This window comes from Pan troglodytes, chromosome 2 (assembly GCF_028858775.2).
Source record: "Pan troglodytes isolate AG18354 chromosome 2, NHGRI_mPanTro3-v2.0_pri, whole genome shotgun sequence".
NCBI classification, from domain to species: Eukaryota; Metazoa; Chordata; class Mammalia; order Primates; family Hominidae; genus Pan; species Pan troglodytes.
The window spans coordinates 14,252,748-14,277,762 of NC_086015.1; the positions used below are offsets into that span (position 1 = coordinate 14,252,748).

Sequence of the window (25,015 nt, forward strand, 5' to 3'; positions counted from 1 at the left end):
CACCGTGTCAGCCAGGCTGGTCTCGAACTCCTGACCTCGAGTGATCTGCCAGTCTCGGCCTCGCAAAGTGCTGGGATTACAGGCATGAGGCACCGCGCCTGGCCTACAATACATGTTTTTACAATATTTAGTATGTTTGTAACATTTATATATGCTAATCATATATACCATATTACTCATGAAATATACAATATAATTTATATTAAATATGCTTACATATTTGTATAAAATTATTTATATAGCATATGTTCTATTGTATGCATAGTTCAGATTGCTGCATTTTATGTGGTACAAAATATAAAATATATGTAAATACAAAATGTATAAGAAGTATAGACATAATATTTTCTTTATAGTGGCTCTCCTGTTATGTATATAGGTCAGAATCCTACATTTGAAATGTTTGTATCATAAGAGATTGTCCATGTAGTTGTTAATAAGATTAAATTATTAAGTGCTTATCATGTAGTAAGTGCCATATAAATGGTAGCTATTATTACTATTAGTTATTATCACTAAAAGACTATTGAATGTTCCGTGTCAGATGTCACTCTCTGTGCTTTAGGTGCACTGTTTCATCGAATGGTTGTGTTAGTCCTAGGTGTAGGTATTTTATTATTTTTTTGAGACAGAATCTCGCTGTCACCTAGGCTGAAGTGCAGTGGCGTGATCTCAGCTCATTGCAGCCTCCGCCCCCCACCTCCCCCGCCATAGGTTCAAGCAATTCCTCTGCCTCAGCCGCCCTAGTAGCTGTGATTACAGGCGTGCACTACCAAGCCCAGCTAATTTTTATATTTCTAGTAGAGACGGGGTTTCGCCCTGTTGGCCAGGCTGGCTCGAACTCCTGACCTCAAGTGATCCACTCGCTTCTGCCTCCCAAAGTGCTAAGATTACAGGCTTGAGCCACTGCGCCCGGCCCTGGTGTAGGTATTTTTGTTGTTCCCATTTTCCTGATGAACCAACCGAGGCCTAGAAAAATTAAGGCCCCACGTTTGTGGCATGAGTTCACTATGGAGTGTCCTGTGCATGTAGGAAATCGAATCCTTCTCCATTTCTTGGGGGTTTTACTTCTTTCTGGAATCCTTGCATTTATTCTTACGATGTCCGGTAGGTTTTCTGAGCATTTTTTGCAGCTCTGGAGGTGAGTGGGGCGCGTGCGTTGGCTCTCGCAGCTCTGCAGCTCACGCAAGGGCGTTTCTACCCTTCTTCCCACAGAAGGACTTACTCCTCAGTGAAATTCCAAGCAGCACCGCCTCGCTCTGCTCCAGGAAGACGGGCGTGGAGAACGTGATGGCAAAGGAGATCTGCCAGAAGTACCTGGAGAAGGGCGCAGGGAGGCTTCCGGAGGACTGCGCCGAGGCCCTGGCCACGGCTGCCTGCCTGTGCCTGCGGAGGCGTAACACCAGCCTGCAGGAGGTGAGCCTCGCCTGCAGCGGCCTCGCTGCCTGGGCGCGTGGGTCCACCTCATCGGGGACGGCCCCTTCACAGAGGCCTGGTGCACAAACCAGGGTTGTGCTTGCTTGCAAGCCGCAGAACCTCCTAGAGCTCCCGTCAGCCAAAGGGCGGTGTAGGGATAGATAGTGCGGAGCCCGAGGACGGGTATTGCAGGGCCTCAGGGCGCAGGACCAAACCCGCGGATGTTAACTGAACTCGATGAACTCTCTGTGAATCGGCTTTATTCCTCCTTCTCTATAGGCCCCTTCGCCTTTCCTCTGTGTTCTCTGGAGGGAACGGCTCTGCCCGCAGTTTATAAGAGAGATGAGCCCCCACCCTGAGTCCCACCACAGAGGGAGAACCTGATTGGCTGAACTTGGGTCAGTTGTTTACCGCTTGGCCAATCAGGCATGGTGGGGCGGTCCAGCATGCAAACCGGGCTGCCCAGGGCTCCATCCCTGGATGGTGTTGGCGCCAGGTCCCAAAGAAAGGGAGTGTGCTCAGCCCATGCACTAGGCGGACGTCCTAGAAAGCAGCCACTACACGGGGTAAGAGATTTTTTTGGACATGAGAAGTAGCCATGGCTTCCATGGTAAAAGGTAATCAAGAGACTACTGCTTGATCTTTTTTTTTTTTTTTCTTTTTGAGACAGAGTCTCCTTCTGTCGCCCAGGCTGGAGTGCAGTGGTGCTATCTCCAACCTTCGCCTCCCGGGTTCAAGTAATTCTCTTGCCTCAGCCTCCCGAGTATCTTGAATTACAGGCATGAGCCGCTCTGTCCGGCCTTGCTTGGTCTTTCTAAGGACAAACTCTCCACTGCCTGGGAGGACCCTTAGAAATCATCTAGCAGAGTGATTTTCAAGTGGTGTTGGGCCCAGAAGGGCTCCTTGAGAATACTCAGGAATTGCTGTTGGCAGCAAGAGGGGTTGGGGGAGGTGCAGGCCCCCACCTGTGACTCGGACCAGACACCCACTTTGACTTCTCTCAGTTACTATATTGGGTTCTCTGGAAAGGGTTTGGTAGCTGAAAAAAATCTTCAATAACCACTGCTGTAGCCCAAGCCTCCCATTTTACAGAAGGGCAAGTGAAGGGCCACAGACGAGAAGATGAGGCCACAGAACTTGTTTTTGTCAGAGCTCTCTGGACTCCCAGTTCAGCCTTATGTCCATCGTCTTGCGCTGTCACATGGCAGGAGCTGGAGGCTTCAGTCTTTGTTCTCAGCCTTTGCTAGCACAGGTGTCCCCCAAGTGTCCATGTGCCCCGATGTTCAGTCATTCATTCCGCAGTTGTACACTGGGGCCAGGGGACACATCTGTTTGGGAACAAGGCAGACCCAGGTCCACTCTCCTGGAACTCATGGACATTGCATAGTAATTGTCTGTGTGGTGAGCGCCAGGATAGTGTATGATGAGGACCCCACCCTGTTGACCTTCCTGAGGAAGGGGTGTTTAAGCACACGAAGAGCAATCTAGGCAGAAGGAACACCCTGCAAATGGCCTGAGCCGAGAGAGAGCTCAGCACGTTCAAGGGCCTGGAAGAAGGTCTGAAGGGCTAGAACACAACACATGGGGCACAGTGGCTTGTGTTGGGTGTGTCGAGGAAGGAGTTGTCCAATGATAGAGGGCTTTGTAGGCACAGTAAGGATTTTTGCAGAGCCACTAAGGTTTTTTTTTTTTTTTTTTTTTAACAGAATCTCACTCATTCACCCAGGCTACAGTGTAGTGGTGCAATCTCGGCTCACTGCAACCTCCACTTTCTGGGTTCAAGCAATTCTCCTGCCTCAGCCTCCTGAGTAGCTGAGATTGCAGGTGTGTGCCACCACACCCAGCTAATTTTTGTATTTTTAGTAGAGACGGGGTTTCACTATGTTGGCCAAGCTGGTCTTGAACTCCTGACCTCAGGTGATCCACCTGCCTTGGCCTCTCAAAGTGCTGGGATTATGGGCGTGAGCCACTGTGCCCAGCCTCACTAAGGTTTTTAAGCAGAGGTAGGACATAATCAGATTTATATTCTAAAAAGTTCTGTCTCCTTCAACCAATTATTCTTTCAGTAAGACTTTCATTCTTTTATTCATTCCATTATTTTGTTCAGTGTGTCACTTAAGGTGCAGGTGAAACTGCTATAACAAGGAGACTGCAAAATGCAGTGGTTTAAATAAGATAGATGTTTATTCTCTTTAGTGTAACAGTTTGAATTTACGCAGTCCAGTGTTAATGTGGCAGTGCCACGGTATTGGGGACCCAGGCTCCTTCTATATTGTTTGTTTGCTATCCTTACCATGTGGCTTCCATGTCAGGTCTAAGATGGCTGATGTTGCTCAGGCCATCACACCTGCATTCCAGCCAGTGAAAGAGGGTTAAAAGGAAAAGGTGGACACACTCCCTTTCTTTTAAATATATAACCTGGAAATGCATCACTTTTTCTCACATAATAGAGAGCAGAACAGAACTTAGCTACATGGCCACGCCTAGCTCCAAGGAAATGCGGTCTTTAGATTGGCAAATATTTATTGGGCATCTACTGTGAAGATTTATCTCAAGAAGTAACATGTGACCTGGGCCTTGAAGGATGAGACATTTGCCACGTAAAATAAAGGGGATAGGGCACTTTAGATGTAAGAAGAGGTAGGAGATGGCCTTAGCTCTTAGTACATCACAACCAAGCTAGGAAGATGAAAGAACAGCTGGGTCAGGGACTGGAAGATAAGCAGGCCTAGGTTTGATGGTCACCTTTGCCATTTACTGGACTGGCTGGGTGGCTTTAGGCAGGGAACTTAACTTTTCTGATCTTTTAATTTTTTATCTATAAAAATTCATGCATTGTGTATGAAATGGATACATTAGTGGCTGGGTGCGGTGGCTCACGCCTGTAATCTCAGCACTTTGGGAGGCCGAGGCAGGCGGATCACGAGGTCAGGAGATCGAGACCATCTTGGCTAACATGGTGAAACCCTGTCTCTACTAAAAATACAAAAAATTAGCCAGGCGCGGTGGCGGGCACCTGTTGTCCCAGCTACTCAGGAGGCTGAGGCAAGAGAATGGCGTGAACCCGGGAGGCAGAGCTTGCAGTGAACCGAGATACGCCCCTGCAGTCCGGCCTGGGCGAAAGAGCGAGACTCTGTCTCAAAAAAAAAAAAAAAAAAGAAAGAAAGAAATGGATACATCAGTATACTGAATTTTTTGCAAGGCACTGAGGAGATGAGATTTGTTATTGTTATTACAGGTATAAGGGTATGTATGTGTGCTCTGTGTGTGTGTGTGTGTGAAGAAGAAACATTCCTTCCTTGCTTCTGTCTAATTTTCCTAACCTCCCTAACCAGAAAAACCTTCCAGGGCAACATCTATATTATTTGTGTTTTTTTGATTGAAAGTGTTAGGAACTTAAACTCTTACACACACACACATGTGCACGCACACACACACAGACATAGGGAGAGGGGAAGAATATGAATGAGTGAATTAGCGAATGAATGAACTTAGTGTCTCATTTAACCAAACAACAGAGAGGACAGGCATTGCTCTGGTTTCAGGGAAGTTAGACCCAGGATCTCAAACACCAAAGGTACAGCCATTGTGTCTCTGTGTCTGTGGCTCTCTCTCTGTTGCTTGCCTCTGCTTTACTCTGTGTTGAGCTTTCATTTTCCCCTACTGTAAATGGGTTTTCTGGGTGTAGTGGGGCGTCTGGTTCTACCACTAGAGAGGAAAGGCTGGAGGTCTTTCCCCAATAAGCTCTAGGTGGAAAAGTTTCAGGGAAGGATTCTGATTGGCCAGCTTCGATCACATGCCCAAATCTAGACTAATCCCTATGGCCAGAGGAGTGGGGTACTATGATCTGCCCATGTTGGGTCATGCCGTCTCATCTATGACAGGGCGGTTGGTGGGCAAGCACAGGTCTTTTCAAAGGAAGGGTGTGGTTTTTTCAGACAAAGCAACCAGCATTAGGTTCTTCAGTCTGCTCCCCGCCCCCTCTCTGCTGGGAGGCCAGATGTTAGCATTTCTATTTCAGAGAGAATTCCTGATGAGCTCCCTTCTCTCTCTTCTCCCAAAGGTGTGTGGCTCTGTGGCTGCTGTGGAAGAGCGGCTCCGAGGTCGGGAGACGTTGCTCCCTTGGAGTGGGCTTTCTGAGGGTACAGGCTCTTCTTCCAACACCCCAGAGGAAACAGACGACGTTGACAATTCCAGCCTTGATGCCTCCTCCTCCATGAGTGTGGCACCCTGGGCAGGGGCTGCCACCCCACTTCTCCCCACAGAGAATGGGGAAGGAAGGCTGCGGGTCATCGTGGGAAGGGAGGCTGACTCCTCCTCTGAGGCCTGTGTTGGCCCGGAGCCTCCCCAGGATGGTAAGCCAGAAGTCAGAGTGCATTTGGATGCTCATGTGTGTGTCCCCAACTTCAGCCCATCATTTTTTCTTTCTGTTGCCTTCATTCACTCCTTCATTTGGTTATTCAGCCATTCACCAACCAGCCAGTTTTTCACAGAGAAACCTGGGAGGCATCCTTGACACCTCCCTCTCCCTGCCCTGGACTGTGTCCGGTTAATCACCCAGTCCTGTCCATTGGCCTCCAAAATCTCTCTCACCTCCATCTACTTCTCTGCGTTCCCCCTTTGTCTGAGCTCCTGTCCTCAGGGGACTGCATAGCTTCCCTGAGTCCTCCTCCATCCTGGCCCCTCCCTCACCAGGTCCTTCTCCAGGAGCCAGCCAGAGTAGCTTTTAAAAACACAGTGCCGGCCAGGCGAGGTGGCTCACACCTGTAATCCCAGCACTTTGGAGGCCGAGGCGGGTGGATCACCTGAGGTCAGGAGATCGAGACCAGCCTGGCCAACATGGCGAAACCCTGTCTCTACTAAAAATACAAAAAAATTAGCTGGGCATGGTGGCGCGTGCCTGTAATCCCAGCTACTTGGGAGGCTGAGGCAAGAGAATTGCTTGAACCCGGGAGGCAGAGGTTGCAGTGAGCCAAGATTGTGCCACTGCACTCCAGCCTGGGCGACAGAACAAGAGTCCGTCTCAAAAAAACAAAAAACAAAAGACTCAATGCATGTCATCCCTCGTTCAAAGTCCTCAAGGCCCCATGTGGTCTGTTCCTGTCTGCCTCTCCTCTCAACACAAACACCATCCTCACCAGTCACTTCTAAAGATATCTTCCAGGCTGGGTGCGGTGGCTCATGCCTGTAATCCCAGCACTTCCAGAGGCTGGGGTGGGCAGATCACCTGAGGTCAGGAGTTCAAGACCAGCTTGGCCAACTTGATGAAACCCTGTCTCTACTAAAAATACAAAAATTAGCTAGGCATGGTGGCGTGTGCCTGTAGTCCCAGCTACTTGGGAGGCTGAGGCATGAGAATCACTTGAACCCAAGAGGCGGAGGTTGCAGTGAGCCGAGGTCGTGCCATTTCACTCCAGCCCTGAGTGACAGAGTGAGACTCCGTCTCAAAAAAAAAAAAAAGAAGATACTTTCTGGCTGGGCGCAGTGGCTCACGCCTGTAATCCCAGCACTTTGGGAGGCTGAGGCGGGCAGATCACGAGTTCAGGAGTTCGAGACCAGTCTGGCCAATATGGTGAAGCCCCATCTCTCTACTAAAAATACAAAAATTAGCTGGGTGTGGTGGCAGGCACCTGTAGTCCCAGCTACTTGGGAGGCTAAGGCAGGAGAATTGCTTGAACCCGGGAGGTGGAGGTTGCGGTGAGCTGAGATTGCACCACTGCACTCCAGCCTGGGTGACAGAGGAAGACTGTCTCAGGAAAAAAAAAAAAGGTACCTTCCATTCCTGCCACTCAGGTCCAAGGATACCAAGTTTCTTTCTGAAATAAAAAATTAGGAAGGCCCCCCCCCTCCCCCCCGCCTTTTTTTTTTTTTTTTTGAGACAGTGTTTCACTCTTGTTGCCCAGGCTGGAGTATAATGGTGTGATCTTGGCTTATGGCAGCCTCCGCCTCCCAGGTTCAAGCGATTCTCCTGCCTCAGCCTCCCGAGTAGCTGGGATTACAGGCATGTGCCACCATGCCTGGCTAATTTTGTATTTTTAGTAGAGACAGGGTTTCTCCATGTTGGTCAGGCTGGTCTTGAACTCCCGACCTCAGGTGATCCGCCCACCTCGGCCTCCCAAAGTGCTAGGATTATAGGTATGAGCCACCGCACCCGACCAGGAAGGCCCTTTCAATGCAGTGTCCCTGTCCCTTAGTAAACATGGTTCAATGAACGTCCCAGGCTCTGACCACTCCTGTTTCTCTTTTACTCCTCCTGCCATGGGGAGGGGAGAGGAAGAAGAAACACAGGATGTGAGCATTTTTTTCACTCCACCCTCCCACCCCTCAACATCATAAATAGGAACAGGGAAACCCTCTCCTTTCTGGAAGGTCAGGGTAGGTTGCAGGGCTTCCTGCAAAGACAGAGGAGATGAAAATGCTCATTATACTGGGTGCAGTGGCTCATACCTGTAATCCTAGTACTTCGGGAGGACGAGGTGGGCTGATTGCTTGAGCCCAGGAGTATAAAGATCAGCCTGGGCAACACGGTGAAAACCTGTCTCTACGAAAGATGCAAAAATTAGCCAGGTGTGGCCAGCCAGGCATGGTGACTCACGCCTGTAATCCCAGCACTTTGGGAGCCCGAGGCGGGTGGATCACTTGAGGTCAGGAGTTCGAGACTAGCCTGGCCAACGTGGTGAAACCCTGTCTCTACTAAAAATACAGAAAAAAAAAAAAAGGCCAGGCCTGGTGGCTCACGCCTGTAATCCTAACACTTTGGGAGGCTAAGGCGGGCGGATCACGAGGTCAGGAGATCGAGACCATCCTGGCTAAGATGGTGAAACCCCGTCTCTACTAAAAATACAAAAAATTAGTTGGGCGTGGTGGTGGGCGCCTATAATCCCAGCTACTCAGGAGGCTAAGTCAGGAGAATTGCTTGAACCCAGGAGGCAGAGGTTGCAGTGAGCTGAGATTGAGCCACTGCACTCCAGCCTGGGCAACAGAGTGAGACTCCATCTCAAAAAATGATAAATAAATAAATAAATAAATAAATGGGCTGGCTGCTGTGGCTCACAGGCCGGGCGTGGTGGCTCATGCCTGTCTGTAATCCTAGGACTTTGGGAGGCCGAGGCGGGTGGGTTGCCTGAGCTCAGGAGTTCACGCCTAGTCTGGGCAACACGGTGAAACCCCTTCTCTACTAAAACACAAAAAAATTAACTGTGTGTGTCGCCCAGCCTGAGCAACAGAGTGAGACTCCATCTCAAAAAAAAAAAAAAAAAGCCAGGTGTGGTTGTGCACGCCTGTAGTCCCTGCTACTCAGGAGACTGAGGTGGGAGGATCACCTGAACCTGTGAGGTCAAGGTTGCCTTGAGCTGAAATTGTGCCACTGCACTCCAGCCTGGGCAACAGAGTGAGACCCTGTCTCGATAAAAAAAAAAAGGAAAAAAAAAAAAAGAAATGCTCATTACACTCAGGGCCTGATTCAGAAACCTGATTTAAGTGACTTTAAGAATTATAATAATAGTAACTTTCATTCAAGTCGCTCTTGTTTGCTTTCTGTTGAACATCAGTTACAGAAACTTCGTGGCAAATTGAGATCAATGAGGCCAAAAGGAAACTGATGGAGAATATTCTGCTCTACAAAGAGGAAAAACTGGACAGCATTGAGCTCTTTGGCCCCTGATGACCGGAACACAGCTGAGGACCCTTGTCCTCAGTTGGAAAGATGAGCATCAGATCAAGAAAAAGGTCTGAGGCAGAATCCAGGATCTGCCAGGAAACACACAACAAAACATCTGCTGTCCTGGGTGGGAGGGAAACTTCATTTCACTGGAATGAGTTGGGAGAGAAAGGCCCTCAGCTTTTAGAGACACAAAAATCCATGAAGTCTCTTCCTTTCTGGGCTTTGTCAGAGCAGGGGATCAGAGGAGACTGAAGCAGAAACCCTGCACACGGGCCCAGGATGTGGCTGATTTTGTGGTTCCGGGGAGTATGTGATGATAATCACCCCCAGCAGATTCCATTACCTCAGCAGCTCTTGTTCCCCTGCCACTGGCAGTTCTGCAATGCCATAGCATTTTCCAGAGCTAAGATCTCTGGGTTGTATTTGCTGACAGCCTGCAAGCTTGCATGCTCTGAAAGATTTTTTTTAGTTTTTAATTTTTTTGTAGAGATGGGGTCTCGCTTTGTTGGCGCAATCCTCCCACCTCAGACTCCCAAAGTGCTGGAATTACAGTTGGGAGCCACTGTGCCTGGCCTGGAATACTTTCAACTTGTGTCTCAGTGCAGTTCTTGACTCACCTCTCTGGGCCTCAGGTTCTACAAATGCCAGACACCTAGCGAAGAGCTCTGCAGGCTTTCCACTGCCTGTATTGGAAATCTTGCAATTCACATAATTATTCAGTCACTGCCTGGTACCTTTATCTTCCCATCCCACTAATGTTAGTGTTTTTTAATGGAGCTTTTATTCTGAGAATATGTGTTTGTCTGTTTGTTTGTTTTTTGAGACAGAGTCTCACTTTGTCACCCAGGCTGGAGTGCAGTGGCACGATCTCAGCTCACTGCAAGCTCTGCCTCTCAGGTTCAAGTGATTCTCCTGCCTCAGCCTCCTGAGTAGATGGGACTGTAGGCACCTGCCACTATGCCTGGCTAATTTTTGTGTTTTTAGTAGAGACAGGGTTTCACCATATTGGCCAGGCTGGTCTCGAACTACTGACCTCGTGATCTGCCCGCCTTGGCCTATCAAAGTGTTGGGATTACAGGCTTGAGCCACCGCACCCGGCCGAGAATATGTGTTATTATTTATGACTGGATGATGAAGAATCAGGAGAATGCATTTCATGTCTGATTCTGCTGCTAATTAAGTCAATCATTTAATTTTTGGGACCTCAGTTGCTTTGTAAGTAAAATAGCACCTGCTTGTTCTTCATCCCTGGGCTGTTGGGAGGAACAGATTAGACAGTGGCTATAGAAGCACTTGGAAAATGCACTTGTCCTGTTTTGTAAAATAAAAAGGTATTAAATGTGTATTTCTGCCATGTACCTAATGATTATTCAGTGCGTATATATCTGAAAAGTCATGTTGCAAATCTTTCTGTGAAACAGATGCTATTTTAAATTCACTGGGAGAAATATCCTATTTAAAGTAATTCTATAGTAATTTCTTTTTATATAATAAAAATATATTTGTAAAGTCGACAGACAACTTGTAATTAGTTTTGTGTCTGGAAGAATTTGTTTAGAGAAGGCACTCTGTATCCTTGAGATGGGGTAGCCAAGAGCTAGGATCCTGGCTCTTACTGTTGACTGTTAATAGCTGCATGATCTTGGGCCCAGTTAGGGAGTTACTCTGAGGCTCTGTTTCCTCATCTGTACAATGGGAAAAAGAAAACGTACGCATCTTGTAGGGTTGTTGTTGGATGGGTCCTGCCTGGTGAAAGCATTTGGCAGCTCCCCAGTAAGGACAGCTTTGGCTTGATGTGTGATGTAGCTGAGCTGGGTCCCAGTCCAGGTGGACAGTGATCTATACAGACAGCCCTGTCTTCAGCTCTGGTGTCTGTGAGGATTCAAGGTGAATGTGCATTTTGTGCCCCAAATGGGACCTGGCCTGTTGCGAACACTTTACAATTATAAGCAGGGTGTTTCCAGGGCTGTTTGAGCAATAGAGGGCTGACACCAATAGGTTCGTGGTTATCCAGACATACTTACATTTCTAGACTAGGATTTCATATATTTTTGGAGAAGTCAGTAAATCCCCTTGGGACTTGGATGAAAGCTCTAGACCTTTGCTACATACAGACATACATACATACGCGTTCTGAGTACATGAATTCCAGACCTTCATGGGCACCATGATGTCTTTTCATGGATCCCCCGTAGGGAAGCCCTGAATTATTTTTTTTTAGGTTAATAGAGGATTTAAAAATCTAAACAGTACAAAGGTTCCATGGTGAGAAGGCAGGCTTTTTCTCAATGGGATCTTAGTCTCCAGTTTCTTGTTCCCAAAGGCAACCACTGTCACTAGGTTGGAGTATCCTTCCAGAGGTGATGGAAAACAGAGGTGATGCTCAACTTAGTCATCAGGGAAATGCAAATCAAAATCTCTATGAGATGCCACTTCACATTCACTAGGATAGCTATAATCGAAAAGACAAAAACAAGTGTTGGCCATGATGTGGAGAAATTGGAGCCCACACACACTGTTGGTGGGAATTGAAAATGGTGAGCACTTTGGAAAACAGTTTGGCACTTCCTCAAAAGGTAAGAATTTCCATATGACCTAGCAATTCTACCCCTAGGTATCTACCCAAGAGAAATGAAAACATGTCCACACAAAAGCCTGCCCACCAATGTTTATAACAGCCAAAAAATAGAAACAACCTAAATATCCATCAACTGATAAGTGGATACATGAAATGCGGTCTATTCATGCAATGGAATATTCAGCCATAGAAAAGAATTAAGTACTTGTGAAAAGTAAAGTAGGGGTTCCTCTTCAAAGACTTTCCTCCCCATCTAATTAGGAATAAATAGTAACTTCTCTTAGAAGCAAAATTTATTCAAAGACCTAACATTCTTAAATACCTGCTAGCCATAATAAATCAATGTACTTTATGTTCTTAACTCCCACAATTTAGCCTAAATATTTGCCCTGGCACGGTTATACTGGTCCAAGCAAGCATTAAGTCATAGCCTGTTCCTCTTCCTTATTTGAAAGTGTTTTTACCTTTCTCAGCATTCCACAAGTTACTTCCTCCTTCCTTTGTTCTCCTCTGCTTTTGCCTCTGAAAAAATTCTAAGTTGCTAGCCAATCAAGACAAATACAGAATGTGAAGTCCCGTTTCAGCCAATGGAAACTGGACACAGCGGTAGGGTGGATATGTCAGGTTATAAATGACCCTGTCTCCTTTGTTGGGTGTACTCGTGGCAAAACTGCTGGTGAGTGTACCCTTTCTGCAGAAAGTGTAAAAATGGCCTTGCTGAGAAAATTATTTATGTTCAAGTGCTATTTCTTTATGGCACCGGGTAACAAGCATTTCAAACATACTGACACATGTTACAACATGGATGAACCTTGAGATCATGGTAAGCAAAAGCAAGTCACATATTGTATGATTTCATTTTTAATTTTGTCAGAATAGGCAAATCTATCAAGACAAACTAGATTACAGTCTTGCTGAAATTACAGGAGTGAGCCACCAGGCCAGCTGGTCATACACCTGTTTTCTTTCTTCTTTTTTGTTTTGAGACAGAGTCTCCCTCTGTTGCCTAGGCTGGAGTGCAATGGCATGATCTTGGCTCATTGCAACCTCTGCCTTCCAGATTCAAGCGATTCTACTGCCTCAGCCTCCTGAATAGCTGGGATTACAGGCGCATGCCACCATGCCCTACTAATTTTTGTATTTCTTTTTAGTAGAGATGGGGTTTCACCATATTGTTGAGGCTGGTCTTGAACTCCTGACCTTGTGATCTGCCCACCTTGGCCTCCCAAATTGCTGGGATTACAGGCGTGAGCCACCATGCCTGCTGCTCATACACTTTAAATGAGTGAACTTTATGGTATATAAATTATATCTTAAAGCTGTTAGAAAGGAACACACAAAGTGGTTACCCTCAGGCATTTGAAAAAAGAAAGCCACATTTACCTTTGTATGCCACTCCTCTCTATTTAGCCACACATGTGTTTTGTTAATGCTTTTCTAGGTCCTTTGTTTTTTCATGTCTTTCTTGGCCATTGCTCCTCAACAGTAAGTTTAGATCACTTCATTCTTTTTGCCTTACATTCCATTGTATGGATATTCCTTAATGTATATAACCAGCTGATAGAGATTGAGGTTTTGTTTTCATTCTAGCTACTACAGACAATGCCACCTTCCAAGGAGATTGTATCAATTAACTCGTTCATCAGGGATGTATGGGAGTGCATTTCCTCACATCCTCAGCCACAAGGTGTATTATCTTGCTTTTTTTTTTTTTTTGAGATGGAGTCTTGCTCTGTTGCCCAGGCTGGAGTGCAGTAGCGTGATCTTGGTTCACTGCAAGCTCTGCCTCCCAGGTTCACACCATTCTCCTGCCTCAGCCTCCTGAGTAGCTGGGACTACAGGCATCTGCCACCAGGCCCGGCTAATTTTTGTTTTTTTTTTTTTGTATTTTTAGTAGAGATGGGGTTTCACCATGTTAGCCAGGATGGTCTCGATCTCCTGACCTCGTGATCCACCCACCTCGGCCTCCCAAGGTGCGGGGATTACAGGCGTGAGCCACCGCACCCGGCCCCTTACCTTGTTTTTTGATTATTGCCAATCTAACGAGTGGAAAATTATAATTTTATATGTACTTTTTAATTTAATTTAATTAATTAATTTTTTTTTTTTAGAGACGGAGTCTCTCACCCAGGCTGGAGTGCAGTGGCGCAATCTCGGCTCACTGCAAGCTCCACCTCCTGGGTTCACGCCATTCTCCTGCCTCAGCCTCCCGAGTAGCTGGGACTACAGGCGCCTGCCACCACGCCTGGCTAATTTTTGTATTTTTAGTAGAGGTGGGGTTTCACCGTATTAGCCAGGATGGTCTCGATCTCCTGACCTCGTGATCTACCCGCCTTGGCCTCCCAAAGTGCTGGGATCACAGGCGTGAGCCACCACACCTGGCCTTACATGTACTTTTTTAATGGCTGAGGTGGAGCCATCTTTCTTATATTTAAGAGCGTTTCATGATTTGTTTTTGTTCATTGCTTCCTTTGCCTTTTTTTTTTTTTTTTCCCTGAGACAGGGGTCTCACTTTGTCTCCCTGGCTGGAGTGCAGTGGCAGTAATCTTGGCTCACTGGACCCTCGACTTCCCAGGCTCAAGGGATCCTCCCACCTCAGCCTCCTGAGTAGCTGGGACTACAGGCGCCCACCACCACACCAGGCTAATTTTTGTGTTTCACTAGAGACAGGATTTCACCATGTTGCCCACGCTGGTCTCGAACTCTTTGCATCAAGAGATCCACCCGCCTCGGCCTCCCAAAGTGCTGGGATTACAGACGTGTGCCACTGGACCCAGCCTCCTTTGCCAGTCTTAATACTAAGTTATTTTATTATTTTGGGAGAATTGCTACATCGAATATCAGCCCTTTGTCATATGTTTCGAGTATTTTTCTGAATTTGTACCTTGTCTTTGATTTTTTTTTTCTTTCTTTTTTTTTTCTTTTTTGAGACAGGGTCTTGCTCTGTCCTCCAGGCTGGAGTGCAGTGGCGGGATCACAGCTCACTGCAGCCTCGACCTCCCGGCCTCAAGTGATCCTCCCACCTCAGCCTGAGCAGCTGGCACCACGCCCAGCTAATTTTATTTTTTGTAGAGATGGGGGTCGCACCATGTTGGCCAGGCTGGTCTCTAACTCCCGAGCTCAAGCCATCCTCCCGCCTCGGTCTTCCAAAGTGCTGAGATTGCAGGCGTGAGACACCGTGCCCAGCCGTCTTTAATATTTTTCACCAGGCGGATAGTTCACATTTTTGTGTAGTCTTTTTTTTTTTTTTGGTGCCTTCTAATTCTAATTCTTCCCATTTCTGGGTGTGTACTTAGTCTCTCTGAGCCACAGTTTTCTGCTCTATAAAGTGGGGTGATAATGCTCAGCACACGGTTTGCTTTGGCTCGATGAGAAATCCAGGTCTGAAAGCTTCAGGTACAGCGGCCGGCGCTGAGGAAAACAGCGTTAAGTGAGGCGCGTCAGCGGACACCGCCTGCCTGCACAGCTGGCTGGCCTCAACTTCCCGCTGTTCGAGCCCACGTGAGTGGCTCCGCCCCATCTGGCTTCTGACCAATGGACGAGCTTCCTAAGGCGTACCGTCCCGACTCCAAGGCGCCTGGCTTTGAGGCGGGCTGCGTCTTGCTCGGAGTCCCGCCCCTTGCCGGGTCGAGCAATGGGCGCCTTCCGTTTGGCGCAGGCCCCGCCCCTGCCGCTCTCCGGCCTGCGGGCCGCAGGGCTCGTTCCGGAGGGCGGGCGCCACGGAGGCCGGAGTGGTCGCAGTTCGGGCGGAGGCCGGGCCAGGCGGGGCTGTAGGGCTGCGGCAGGCGGCGGGCTGCCCGGCGGGACAGCTGCGGCAGCCGGCGGGGGGCGTCCTGAGTTGGCGGTCGGGGGCGCTGCCAGCTCCCGAGGGGCCGCTCGGGCCCCTTCCGGCCCGGGTCTGGTTGGGCCGCAGGAGCAGGGCGGGCTGCGGCGCCCGGGTCTGGCCCTGGCCTACGGGCTAAGCGCCCGGCCGCAGGGCTGCGGGTCCGGCAGCCATGTGTGGATCTTGAAGCGCCATGTGGTCTTCTGAAGCGCTTTGACAGTTCTAAAGGGCTTTATATTGCAAACTGATCAAAGCGCTTCGTAGCCCCGGAAGCGCTTAGGCATCTCCGAAGTAGCGCTGGGCAAAGTGAAGGCTTCCTGATCTCAGAAGCACGTTGTGGGCTTGGAAACCAACGGCAGCCTTTAGTCAATTTTGGATCGCTTTGACTTCTCCAACACGATTTGGCATCTCTGAAACCTTGAGAACTGTGATGGGCAGTGGAAAGAAGAGGGAAAGGTCAGTGAGGCTAGCCCCTGGCTCTGCCCTTATGTCTTGCCGTCCTCCTGGGCCCGGGGTGGCGGGAATCTGAGGTGGGGCCGCCAGGAAGGGTGGTGTTGGAATCCAGGCCCCCTGTACCTTGCAGGTGCCCATGGCGTCCGAGCGGGGCAAGGTCAAGCACAACTGGAGCAGCACTTCGGAAGGGTGTCCCCGCAAGCGCAGCTGCCTCCGGGAGCCCTGTGATGTGGCCCCCTCCAGCCGGCCAGCTCAGAGGTCTGCGTCGCGTTCTGGAGGGCCCAGCAGCCCCAAGCGCCTGAAAGCCCAGAAGGAGGACGATGGGGCTTGCTCGCGGAGGTTATGCTGGGGCTCATCCCGCCGCAGAAATAACTCCTCCTCCTCCTTCTCCCCGCATTTCTTGGGCCCTGGTGTGGGCGGGGCCGCCTCCAAAGGCTGCCTGATTCGGAACACTCGGGGGTTCCTGTCTTCAGGGGGATCCCCTCTGCGTCCTGCCAACGCCTCTTTGGAAGAAATGGCTTCTCTAGAGGAGGAAGCCTGCAGCCTTAAGGTAGGTGGCTGCCACGCTTTGCAATCGGTGAAGCCCCTTCCACATGGCTTGAGAGGTTGGGGATGGGAATTTTGGTGGAAGGAGACTACAAAACATTACATCCTTGAAGGTCTGGAAGGTCTTTCTAGAAGTCCGCTCCCCCCAAACTCGAAGACCTAGCAGTCTTCCAGGCGCGTGGCCTGAAGTTAAGTAGAGACGTAATTTTCAAACTCGGCAGCACTTTGGAACTACTTGGAAAGCTTTAAAATACTTGGGCCTGCCTCCTACCCCAGAGAAACTGATTTATTGGGCTGAGGTGTGGTCTGGGCTTCCAGATTTTTCAGTGCTCCCCAGGTTATTGTAAACGTGCAGCCCCGTTGGAGAATCACTGCAGTAGAAGGTGGATTATGTGCTCAAGAGAAGAATGTATTTATTTTAGTTGTCAGTTTAAAGAATTGTGTGCCCTTGTACTTTGAACCACTTTGAATCACAGAACCAAGAATTGTGGTTCTTGGTGTAGCTTTTCTCCAAAGTCATAGTTTCCAGCATGTTGGGGTTTTGCTTGGTGGTACTAGTTTTTTTTTTTTTTTTCTTTTTTTTTTTGGAGGTTAAATTGTTAATTCCCTGATGGAAACATGCAAGAGGGTTTCATAAGTACTTTGAGCAGACCAAGGAGTGCTTCACAGAGAAGATACATTTCGCTCATCTACTCAATCAAGGCTTTGAACAAATATGTGTTGAGGGTTTAGTTTGTGCCAGGCAATGTTCTAGGTGTTTGGGATTCTTTACTAACAAAACAGATGACTTTCCCCTTAGAGTTTGCATCCTAGATTTTGAAGCTCTGAGTCTTTAAGAAGTGAGAAGTTCCGCCTGTGGAGGAGTGGAGAAACAGTCTTATTTGGGATCAGATGAGCTGCCTCTAGAGAAAATTACTTTACAAAAGCAATTAAAACAGGCCCTAAGGAATATGTGTTTGTTTTTAAGCCTAGCCTTGGTGGTTTCTTTTGTGTAGCTGAGAAAGGAGGCTGTATTTGACTGTTTGTCTTGGGGACTCATAGGCTAAGTGCCCCTGGTTTTTTCAATGTGGACCTCACTGTCTGAACTCTTGTGTGGGCACGTGGATTTTTTCTTTTTAAATTCACAAATAACAGTGAGTTGAAAAGCCCTGTCTCTAGCGTAGGAATGCTGAATTTGTCTCAAATCAGGTAAGTATGGGACTTTGCTCATACAAGTTAATCTTGCCATTGATCCTTGATACAATTTCAGTAGACTTGGGTACAGCATAAAATAATACCAGTTGATTCAATTTAGCTTCACTGACAATTTATAGATAGAGTGAAACCTGTTACTGGGAGAGGCAGGAAATTTATTTTACGTAGTCTTTCAGGTGTGCTGAATCCCTGGCTGTCCTAAAGACGTGGAACTCAGGTTTGAGGGTGTGGTCTCTAATCTGGGTGGGTCTAATTGTAGGTGGACCCACCTGTCTCTCATTAAGGCTAAAGGGGCCTTGTTTTGCAAGAACCCAATTTAATGGTTTCAGTAGAAGCCCTTGAGGGTTATTGTGGGCCACGCACTGTTGGGTCTGGGAGTGATGAGCTTCTAGGGAGCAGTCTGGTGGGAGGGCCGGAGGGGTGGTCGTATGACTGCCCACAATGTGGTATGATGGAGTAGTGAGCCCAGAATGGAGGCTGGAGAGCGAGGTAGGGGGTGGATTGCAGCAAGGTTTTAGTAGCCAAGGGAATTTGGATTTTATCCTAAGGACAATGGATTTTATTCTAAGGGACAATTCCCTTAGAATTGTATTCTCTTTTTTTGAGACAGATTCTTACTGTGTCACCCAAGGTAGACTGCAGTGGCATGATCTCTGCTCACTGCAGCCTCCACCTCCTGGGTTCAAACAATTCTCCTGCCTCAGCCTCCCAAGTAGCTAGGACTACAGGTGTGCGCTACCATGCCCAGCTGATCTTTGTATTTTTAGTGGAGATGGGGTTTCGCCTTGTTGGCCAGGCTGGTCTCTAACTCCTGACCGCAAGTGATCTGCCTGCCTCAGCGTCCCAAAGTGCTGGGATTACAGGTGTGAGCCACCATGCCCGGCCAATTGTATTCTTATTTTAAAAAAATTATTTTATTTTTTTGAAACGATTTCCCAGGCTGGAGTGCAGTGGCACAATCATGTCTCACTGTAGCCTCAAACTCCTGGGGTCAAGCAATCTTCTTAAATAGGTGAGAATATGGGCATGTGCCACCACACCCTGCAGATTAAAAATTTTTTTTTTTGGGCTGGGCGCGGTGGCTCACGCCTGTAATCCCAGCACTTTGGGAGGCCGAGGTGGGCAGATCACGAGGTCAGGAGATTGAGACTACCCTGGCTAACACGGTGAAACCCTTTCTCTACTAAAAATACAAAAAGTTAGCCGGGCATGGTGGCGGGTGCCTGTAGTCCCAGCCACTTGGGAGGCTGAGGCAGGAGAATGGCATGAACCCAGGAGGTAGAGCTTGCAGTGAACCGAGATCAAGGCACTGCACTCCAGCCTGGGCGACAGAGTGAGAGTCTCAAAAAAAAAAAAAAAAAAATTTTTTTTTTTTTGTAGAGATGAAGATCTCACTGTGTCGCCCAGGCTGGTCTCAAACTCCTGGGCTCAAGCTGTCCTCTTGCCTTGTCCTCCCAAAGCGCTGGGATTAGAGGCATAAGCCACTGTGCCAGCTGGATTGTCTTATAAGCAATTAGAGAATTTATACAGGGCTCTACACAGAAAAGGAAATTGCACTGTAGAAAGATCACTCTTGTCGAGTGAGGGTTTTTATATTACCCTGATTGTCCATCTCTAGGACTGCTGAAGTCTCTTCCTGGAGTATATGTTTGTCAGTTTAAAAACCAAGTGTACAGTACTTGACTCATCTTGATGAATTACAAAACACCTCTTACCTTCCACCTTCATCTGTACCTCTTCCTCCCTTGCTCTGTGGTCATCTGTGAACTTACCTGTCCTGGTCCTAAGTCCTTCAGCAAGCACAGCCGAGGGGTACTCACAAAAATGGCATGTTCATCCTCAGGTCCTTCTAGAGTCCTCTCACTGCTCTCCTGTGTCTGCTCTGTAAACTTTTTTTTTTTTCTTTGAGACAGGGTCTTGCTCTGTCACCCAGGCTGGAGTGCACTGGCATGATCATAGCTCACTGCATCTCAGCCTCCTGGGCTCAAGCGATCCTCCTGCCTCAGCCTCCCAAGTAGGTGGAACTCAGGCGTGTGCCAACCTGCCTGGCTAATTTTTTTTTTTTTGAGACAGAATCTTGCTCTGTCACCCAGGCTGGAGTGCAGTGGTGCAATCTCGGCTCACTGCAAGCTCCGCCTCCCGGGTTCACGCCATTCTCCTTCCTCAGCCTCCCCAGCAGCTGGGACTACAGGTGCACGCCGCCATGCCTGGCTAATTTTTTTGTATTTTTAGTAGAGATGGGGTTTCACCATGTTAGCCAGGATGGTCTCGATCTCTTGACCTCGTGATCCGCCTGCATAGGCCTCCCAAAGTGCTGGGATTACAGGCGTGAACCACCGCGCCCGGCCTGCCTGGCTAATTTTTTGTGTTTTGTAAAGACGAGAGTCTCCCTATGTTGACCAGGCTGGTCTCAATCTCCTGGGGTCAGGCAGTCCTCCCACCTTGGCCTCCCAAAGTGCTGGGATTACAGGCACGAGCTACTGTGCCTGGCCTTGCTCTGTAAACTTTGAGGGTTACACAGTTGACTTTGTTCCCTTCTCCCACCAGCCTTTAACACATCTTTCTCTGTGCCAGGTCACAGAATATTCTGAGGGGAAGGTGTTAGACTGGTCATTTTAGAATCGGTAGAGATCCCTGCTGGCTGACCTCACATCGTTCCCTTCTTACCTCCAGGACAGTTGGAGATGTTTCATGTTAGCTGATGATCTTCATTTACTCTTCACAGAGGAGACTAACTGTGTGACGAGCACCTTCATGTAGTAAAGATTATTTTACTATGACATCTAAATGTCTACATTCAATTTAGAGTTGAAAGAATGGAAGGGAAAATTTGAGCATGTATGATAAGGCTTGGTCAACTATGATTCTCGATATTTGATCTATAGACTGTCACATGATCCCAAAAGTGTCGTGAAGTAGGTGGTATTATCTCCACATATCCATTAGTAGATACCTTCATATCAATTAACAAATATTTAAGCACCTACTCTGTGTAGGCACTGGGCAGATGAGATTCAGAAAGGTTAAATAAGCTGACCAAGGCCATGCAGCTGGTAAATGGCCGAGCTGTGGGGTAATATCAGATCAGTCCAACTTCAAAGCCAGTGTTCTTTGCCCTGCTGCCTCTGGGAGCACCTGCTCTGTTCTAGCCTGGCATCAGATGTAGGGGTGGCAAGACGAAGGTGCCAAGGTCCCTCCCTTGCGGAGCTCTCTGCAGGGTGAGTTAGCCCAGGCACAGTAAAGCACTGGGTATTGAGGCTCTTGAGTGATAGAGCTTTTGCACATCCCCTTTCCTGCATCTCCACTTGGCACATGTCTAGTGCACACGTGGAACACCAGGCTTGGGGCTGTTGGTGCCAAGGACAATCAGGCCATGCTTCACAGACTGAAAAGTCACTCACCACAGGGCAGTGAGTGGAGTGCTGTAACAGGGATGGGTTTGGAGTACCCAAGGGTCAGGGGAATGAGCGACTGACCATCAGGAAGGTCCTCACAGAAGAGGTGACATCTGAGTCTTACTGATGGACAAGGAGGAGGACAGGACATTTCGGGCAGAGGGAGCAATACATGCCCAAAATGTCAGGAAATGCTGCTTGTCTGGAGTGCTTGGGGCACTGCTGGCCCTCCCTTCTCTCATCCATGCTTTCCTGCGTTCCCTGGACACTTGCGTGTTTGGAGGAAGGCAGGAGATGAGGCTAGACAGGAAGGCTGGGGCCAGTCTGTGAAGGGTTCCTGATGAGCTCAGGGGTAGGGATTATTCTGTAGGCAAATGTGGAGCCCTGGAAGGGTTCTAAACTAAGGCTGAAGTGGTGGGGTTTGCATTTTAGAGCTCCTCTGGCACGCTGCAGAGAAAGGGTAGGAGGGAGAAGACAGGGAGCTGGTGAGGAGCTGTTGAAATCCTTCAGGCTACTGGTGATAGGGCTGGAGCAACATCTCCACTTATCTTTCCTTCTTTCCTTTGGAGATGCACAGTTCACCAAGCAGTGCTTCCAGGAAGAATGAACTCTCCCCTTTATGAAGTCAGGTGGTTTGTCTCTTACCTTCTGCCCATGGTCTACCTACTTCTTACCTTTAGAGCCAACTGTCACCTGCTGAAACTCATCCTCGGTGACGTTGATCCATCTTAGGTCCTCCAGCCTAGGAGAGTGTTTGTCACTTTCTCTCTTTTTTTCCCCCTTCCCCCTTCCTCCTTCCCACTCCCCCTCCCTCCTTTCCTGTCTGTCACCCAGGCTGAAGTGCAGTGGTGCAATTGGCTCACTGCATCCTTGACCTCCCGGCTCAGGTGATCTTCCTGCCTCAGCCTCCCAAGTAGCTGGGACTACAGGCGTGCACCACCATGCCCAGCTAATTTTTCTGTATTTTTTGTAGAGATGGGTTTTTTGGCCATGTTGCCCAGGCTGGTGTTGAACTTGTGGGCTCGAGTGATCTGCCTGCCTCAGCCTCCCAAAGTTCTGAGATTATAGGCAGGAGCCACCACGCCCAGCCAACAGTGTTTCTCACTTTCATATTTCCTTACTCCTTTCCCTTGGCTTCCAGGATGTTAGGGAGAACTTGAGTTTGAATCCCGGTTCTGCCACTTACAAGCCATGTAGCAGTTTCACTTTCTGTAAAAGAAGTATGACGGCTGTAGCACTTCTGTAAATTGTAAATCTGTATGAAAATATAAGGTATATTATTATACTCCTAATTTTTTTTTTTCTCCCCCAACTCCAGTCTTGGTCTTCACAACCAGAGGTGGCAAAACTGCTGGTCTGTGGACTGGATGTAGCCTGCTAGGTCCTTACAGTATTTACATTTTGAGACAATTCACATTAAGAATTTATGACTCCAGGCTGGGTGCGGTGGCTCATGCCTGTAATCCCAGCACTTTGGGAGGCTCAGGTGGGCTGATCACTTGAGGCTGGGAGTTCAAAACCAGCTTGGCCAACATGGAGAAACCTCGTCTCTACCAAAAATACAAAATGTAGCTGGGTGTGGTAGCACATGCCTGTAATCCCAACTACTCAGGAGGCTGAGGCAGGAGAATCACTTGAACCTGAGGCTGAGGTGGAGGTTGTAAGTGAGCCGAGATGGCGCCACTGTACTCCGGCCTGGGCGACAGAGTGAGACTGTCTCAGAAAATAGAATTTATGACTCCAGTCTAAGTCCCTACCTTGAACTGAAGAATTGAATGACATCACCTCCCCATTTTATGTCCTCTTTTCTTATTTTGTTTTTCTCCTTGGCAGTTATCACTCTCTAACATACATATTTCACTTGTCTTACCTTTCTCCTGGTTTTCCCTTCCCTTACCAGCTAGAATGTGAGCTCCAGGAGGCAGACGTTCTTGTGTGTTATCACTATTATTTTTTTTTTTTGAGACAGCGTCTCCAAAAGTTTGGAGCGTCTCCACAGGCTGGAGTGCAGTGGCACAAGCTCGGCTTACTGTGACCTCGACCTTCCACACTCAAGCAATCCTTCTGTCTCAGCTCCTGGAGTAGCTGGGACTACAGGTGTGGGTCACTGCACCCAGCTAATTTTTGTATTTTTCTTGTACAGATGGGGTCTTGCTATGTTGCCCAGACTGGTCTTGAACTCCTAGGCTCAAATGATCCTCCTGCCTTGGCCTCCCAAAGTGCTGGAATTGCAGGCATGAGCCACCACACCCAGCCTTGTTTTTTTTTTATTGAACGCTAAACCCACAGGTCCAGAACCGTGCCTGCTGGCACAGAGTAAGTGCTTAGTAAGTGCTTGCTTAATGGTTGAAAAGTGCACTAAATTCAATATTTCTGGTTTTACTTGAAAGAAACAGAATCTCTAACTCTGATTCTTTACTCTCAAATGGCACCAGTTAGAGGTGAGGAGCAGCTGCCCGTCTGAGGGTGCAGATACTCCTCAGTTTGTTGCAGATCTCACCCTCTGTGTTGTATATGTGGCTACAGCGGGAGCAGAGGGCAGGGGTGGAGAAGCAGTCAAAGTGGAGATGGGGCCTTAACAGACAGGTGGGAACACAAAATGGGACGGAGGCAAGGACATGGCAAGCAGAGGAGATAAGATGTGCTAGCAAATGTGTAAGAGGGTGTGATGGGCCAAGGGTGGCAGGTGGTTGGTGGCAGGCAGAAGAGGGCGCTAGAGAAGTGGGCTGGGAAGTTGGGGCTGTATCTCACAGGGCAGGCCCTGGGAGTCATCAAATTTATTATTAGTATTAGAGGCCAGGCACGGTGGCTCATGCCTGTAATCCCAGCACTTTGGGAGGCCAAGGCGGGCAGATCACTTGAGGTTAGGTCAACATGGTGAAACCCCATCTCTACTAAAAATACCAAAAAAAAATTAGCCAGGTGTGGTGGCAGATGCCTGTAATCCCAGCTACTTGGGAGGGAGGCTAAAGCACAAGAATCGCTTGAACCTCAGAGGCGGAGGTTGCAGTGAGCTGAGGTTACACCCCGCACTCCAGCCTGGGCAACAGAGTGAGATTTTGCCTCAAAAAAAAAAATTATATATATATATATATATATATATATATATATATATATATATGAATTCCTTAAATATAAAAAGATACAAAGAAAACAGGCTGAGCGCGGTGGCTCACACCTGTAATCCCAGCACTTTGGGAGGCCGAGGTGGGTGGATCACCAGAGGTCAGGAGTTCAAGACCAGCCTGGCCAACATGGCGAAACCCCGTCTACTAAAAATACAAAAATTAGCCAGGTGTGATTGCACATGCCTGTAATCCCAGGTACTTGGGAGGCTGAGGCAGGAGAATCTGTTGAACCTGGGGGACGGAGGTTGCAGTGAGCTGAGATCGCACCACTGTCTCCAAAAAAAAAAAAAAACAAAAAACAAAAAACAAAAATGACCCGTAACCTCCTTTAACAAATAATCTCTGTAGACACATGTTAGAAAATACAGAAAGTAAGAAAATTTACTAAGTCCACAGAGATTCAAAATGATAGCAAACACCACCTTTCCTATTCATCTTCGTGAAGTTAGCAGCTGCCAACAGTTTGAGTACTTTCAGGAAAATAGATGTCTATATTAACAAGTATAGATTTCTAAAGGTTTATAATTTTTTTTTTTTTTGGAGATGGAGTCTTACTCTGTAGCCCAGGCTGGAGTGCAGTGGCACGATCTTGGCTCACTGCAAGCTCCGCCTCCCGGGTTCACGCCATTCTCCTGCCTCACCCTCCCGAGTAGCTGGGACTACAGGCGCCCGCCACCATGCACGGCTAATGTTTTGTATTTTTAGTAGAGACGGGGTTTCACTGTGTTAGCCAGGATGGTCTCGATTGGCCCGCCTCGGCCTCCCAAAGTGCTGGGATTACAGACATTAGCCACCGCGCCCGGCTAGGTTTATGATTCT

General features: G+C 48.2%; 2 protein-coding genes across 6 annotated transcripts in view; both read left to right on the forward strand.

Annotated features, from left to right (window-relative positions):
- The window catches only part of IRAK2 (interleukin 1 receptor associated kinase 2), a 78,870-nt gene extending 68,279 nt beyond the window's left edge, over nt 1-10,591 (forward strand). The window contains exons 11-13 of one of the 2 annotated variants that reach the window (XR_010155112.1): nt 1,216-1,416; nt 5,480-6,182; nt 7,510-8,658. Coding sequence is in view for 1 of the 2 variants with exons in the window: in XM_016940449.4 (XP_016795938.1) it covers nt 1,216-1,416; nt 5,480-5,771; nt 8,967-9,079 (606 nt within the window). In the remaining variant the exon portion in view is untranslated. Of the gene's footprint in view, nt 1-1,215; nt 1,417-5,479; nt 6,183-7,509; nt 8,659-8,966 lie in introns of those variants that run through there. The other variant, XM_016940449.4, reaches the window with a different exon arrangement.
- Nucleotides 10,592-15,328: 4,737 nt separating this feature from the next.
- TATDN2 (TatD DNase domain containing 2) overlaps nt 15,329-25,015 on the forward strand; it is a 32,901-nt gene continuing 23,214 nt past the window's right edge. For 2 of the 4 annotated variants that reach the window (XR_010155111.1, XR_010155110.1), the window contains exons 1-2: nt 15,498-15,936; nt 16,064-16,483. Coding sequence is in view for 2 of the 4 variants with exons in the window: in XM_516276.7 (XP_516276.3) it covers nt 16,070-16,483 (414 nt within the window). In the remaining 2 variants the exon portion in view is untranslated. Of the gene's footprint in view, nt 15,937-16,063; nt 16,484-25,015 lie in introns of all 4 variants that reach the window. The other 2 variants (XM_516276.7, XM_003309616.5) reach the window with 2 other exon arrangements.